We start from the raw sequence: 4,397 nt of genomic DNA, 5'->3' as shown, positions 1-4,397 counted from the left end.
CACCTGTATGCGGGCCTGGGAGTCTGGCAGAGGGCGGGCGGTTGGCAGCGGCCGGGCTGAGGGTGGTCTGTCCGGTGTGTAACGGGAGCCCGGCTTGCAGCTGGAGCGCACGACCGAGTCCAAGTGTGCAGGGGAGGGGACGGGCTGGCCCGAGAGGGCGGCGGCCGCTCCAGAGCCAGGCCCGGCGGCGGCAGCAGCGGGAACCTGGAGCGCTATTCCTGGAACAAAGGCAAGCACTACGCGGGAGGGGACACGAGCGCGGGGGACATCGCGGCGACCCGAAGGTGAGGGAGGGGGGAGGCGCGGCGGGAGGACGCCGCCTGTGGCGATCTGGGAGGCGGCGACTGGCGCGGCGGACCCTCCCCCGGGCACCCGCCCCCAGGCCCGAGGGGCTCCCGGCCTAGAAGTCCTCGTCCTCCACCCATCCAAAGACCCGCTTCATCTCGGCCAGGAAGCCCCGGTAATCGCTGAGGAGGGGGCTCTGCTTCCTGATGTAGGGGATCACCCACTGCAGGGCGGGCCCGGTCATCCGGGTGATGAGGAACGTCACCTTCAGGGCATCGTTGGTGAACAGGGTCTCGTCCACTAGCATGTAGGCGCCCGTCTGCACGATAAACTCCGGGAGCCGGTCGGTGTCGCCGTCAAACGTCTCGGGGAAGGGGATCGGGTTTCTCCACCGACGCGTCTGGGGCCGAATGGGCAGGGCCAGGAGGGCCTTGATCAGCTGCACTCGGCCGTCCATCGCGCCTCGCTCGCTTCGCTGGGCTCCACAGGGCTCGGTCTATGAGGAGGCGTGGCGGGAAGTGCGTGTGTGCGGAGGCGGGCCCGGTCCCGGGGCGGTCGGGGCTGTGGGCGGGGCCATGGGCGGTACCTGGCGCGGCGGGGCTCCGCCTACATGGCCTGGCATTTGCTAGTGCGCAGGCGCGACACTTGGGGGCTGAGTTTTGCGGGGCGGGAGGAGGGGAAGGAGGCGGGGTAGGAATCTGAGGGGCGGGGCCTAGATTTCCTAAGGCTGTATGCGGGCGAGGGGCGGGGGTCACGGGCCTAAGCCAAAACATCTAATGTTAAGTGGTGAGGGCAGAGTCCGTTGCCATTGGAGAGGGGAGGGCCGAGCGCTTCGGAGAAGAGAAGCAGACCTCGTGCCCACCCGCGCTTTGGGCCACTCATATTTCTTCCGAGTTCCTTGTAGAACCCTCGGCCTCTGGACGCCCCTTGCATAAGGTTCCGTTGTGAACACATTTTCCTGCTTATTCATGCATCTCTCAGCCAGAGATTATTGGCACCCACGCTGCAGCAGTGGTTGCCTGCCACATTAATGCGAAAGTCCCCAATATTAGCTAACGTAATTTAGAGCAGCATATTCAAAGAATGATGTACCATGAACAGAGAATATAAGGAAGTTTTAATATTAAGAAATCTCTTAGGGCTTCCCTGGTGGCGCAGTGGTTGAGAGTCCGCCTGCCGATGCAGGGGACACGGGTTCGTGCCCCAGTCCGGGAAGATCTCACATGCCGTGGAGCGGCTGGGCCCGTGAGCCATGGCCGCTGAGCCTTGTGCGTCCGGACAAAAGAAATCTCTTAATCTGCTATATTAAAAGAGCAAAAGAAAATAATCAATAGAGAAACTGAAAGGCAAGTGTGAAAGTGAATGGATGCTTTCCAAAAGCGATTTTATACATGTTCAATGTAAGAATAAAGGAAAGGAATAACTAAGAGTTTTAACAAATTGGAAAGGAGGAGAGGAAATTAGCCATTACCTGTTACATCAGAATACCATTTTGTGACTGAGTATAAAATTAATATAAATTTATCACCAGCTTTCATAAATACAGAAAATAATCAGTTAAAATATATAATGGTGGAAGACCCTATTCAGAAAAACAATTCAAAGGAAATAGTGCCTAGAAATGTATTTTTTAAATTGTAAAAACCACATGAAGAAATGTTTTAAATGCTAAAGAGGGATACGAAAGAATACTCAAACAAATGGAATGATATCCCAGATCTGGGGTAGGTTGACTCAATATCATAAAGTTGTTAAATTTCCCTAAGCTATTTTTTAAATAAATTTATTTTATGTTTGGCTGTGTTGGGTCTTCGTTGCGGTGCCCAGGCTTCTCATTGTGGTGGCTTCTATTTTTTTTTTTTTTTTTTTTTTTTTTTTTTTCCTTGCGTTATGCGGGCCTCTCCCTGTTGTGGCCTCTCCCATTTGCGGAGCACAGGCTCCGGACGCGCAGGCTCAGTGGCCATGGCTCACGGGCCCAGCCGCTCCGCGGCATGTGGGATCTTCCCGAAACGGGGCACGAACCCGCGTCTCCTGCATCGGCAGGCGGACTCTCAAGCACTGCGCCACCAGGGAAGCCCTGGTGGCTTCTTTTGTTGCGACGAATGGGCTCTAGGCGCGCGGGCTTCAGTAGTTGTGGCACGCAGGCTCAGTAGTTGTGGTGCACATGCTTAGTTGCTCCGAGGCATGTAGGGTCTTCCTGGACCAGGGATCGAACCCGTGTCCCCTTCATTGGCAGGCAGATTCTTAACCACTGCACCACCAGGGAAGTCCAATTTCCCTACGTTAAATTACACTTCCAACACATGACCAGTGATGGGATCTTGTCATGAGGTAATATTGTGTTTAATCAAATTATATGCACTATTTTCCCCCCAACATAATCCTACCAAAATACCAAGAAGATTTTGTTTTGATTAGAGAAGCTCATTTTAAGATTCACGTGGAAGAATAAACAATGAAAAATAGCACAGAAAATTTTGAAACATAAGGATAGTGAGGGATGACGTGCTTCAACAGATAATCACAAATATATATTATTATTTATTGGTATATTTTTATTGTCTTTTTCCCCTGACTAAAATACAAGATGCTGGTAACCTCAGGTAGCCATGATGTTAAACAATTCCCTCTGTTTTGCTTTGTTTTTTCAGTAAATGTTCTGGGGATAGGGCTTTCCCACAGCTAGCTCCCAGTCAGGTGAAATAACACTGTCCAGAGAACGGGACTTTTTCAGGGAGCTACAACATCTCAGTTCGAGGAAAGTCCCAACTATGCCAGACGTAACAAGGTCCTACGAGAACCTTATCCAGCCTACTTCTCCCAGCCCACCTTCTCCCAAACTCTAACCACTCTCCTCACTGCTCCAGCCATTCCGCCCTCCTATTCCTTAAACACAATAAGCTCATTTACTCAGATGCATTCTATTCTCAGGCTGGAAAATGAAAAAGCCAAGGGCCCTTGTAGCAGTTGAGATGAGGGGGTTTGTTCAGGAGTTCTGGGAGTCGAGAAAGAGGGTAAGTATGAAGAATATTTAGGCTGGTTGGGGGAGGGTTTTGCCAACACCAAGAGAACCAAGAGTATCAGAGTACAGGGAAGATCCGGATAAAGGAATCCCTTTTTTGAAGTTTGGCCAAATTCCTTTCCAGAAGGATTGTGCAGATTCTAAGCTCCTTTAAACAGTGTGTGTTCTGCCCATCACTCAACAACTCCACCAGCAGTGATTTTCTTTTAATAGCAATTGGACGCAATAAATCAGAAAGTGGGTCTATAAGTGCATTAATTTGCAATATTTGATTACCGATAAAGTGGAAATATTTTTGTATCTTTATATTTCGATTGTCTTTCATCTTCTTGGTTGAGTCTAATTAAATGACTGCACATTTTTTGAGGTCTAAGTTTTGTTTATCTATTTGCATAAAGTATTAGTGCACATATTATGCATTTGTAATAATATAAAATATATCTTCTCACTGCCTTGAATTATCATTTTTGGACAAATGTAATTGTTGACATTTTAATTAATCAAATCGATTTCTGTGGTTATTATACTAGATTCTACACTGGACAAAGATGAAGGAAACATCACAATCTTCTCTTACAGATTTTCTTTAATTTTTTAATCCTATAACTTTTCCACGCATCCAGAATACATTTTTAAGGTTGCACAACATGAGAATCTTCTTTGTTCTGTTCCATTTTTTTAATAAAAATAAGCTTTATTACATTAGTTAATTACTTCACAGGAGGATGAAAATGGTTTTAATGGTTTTTATTGGTTTTGGACCTTCTGCTTGCGAGCTTCAGAATTAAAATCTACAGGCTGAGATGATACTAAAAGTTTCTGAGTTCCATCCACATTTTATGTACCACTCAGTCTTCCTTTTTATACTCATGCCTCCATCGTGTGACACCTGTTGTGTATTCAAGGGGAGAATTAAATTAAAGGATAACTGTTGCTTTGCTCCAAAGCCTGAGGACTCCAGTCACTGAGAGTAACTCTGATACTTGGTGTTAAGTAAAATAGCTACTTCCTTTTGAGAAAGGTGATGGTTAAGTTTGCTTCTTAGCCTTTTTGCTGGTTGATTTTTTTTTTTTTTTTTTTTTTTTTTTTT

The 4,397-nt window shown here is 47.6% G+C and overlaps 1 protein-coding gene across 1 annotated transcript; it reads right to left on the bottom strand.

The window, feature by feature from the left end:
- Nucleotides 1-400: 400 nt before the first annotated feature.
- Nucleotides 401-742, bottom strand: LOC103086479 (protein FAM127). Its single transcript, XM_007462891.1, has one exon. It carries the CDS (start codon nt 740-742, stop codon nt 401-403), a length of 342 nt encoding a protein of 113 aa, XP_007462953.1.
- Between the last annotated feature and the right edge of the window lie 3,655 nt (nt 743-4,397).

This window comes from Lipotes vexillifer, unplaced genomic scaffold, assembly GCF_000442215.2.
Source record: "Lipotes vexillifer unplaced genomic scaffold, Lipotes_vexillifer_v1.1 scaffold481, whole genome shotgun sequence".
Classification (NCBI taxonomy): Eukaryota; Metazoa; Chordata; class Mammalia; order Artiodactyla; family Lipotidae; genus Lipotes; species Lipotes vexillifer.
The sequence above is the reverse complement of the archived record's forward strand: the minus strand, read 5'-3'. Positions and strand labels throughout refer to the sequence as shown.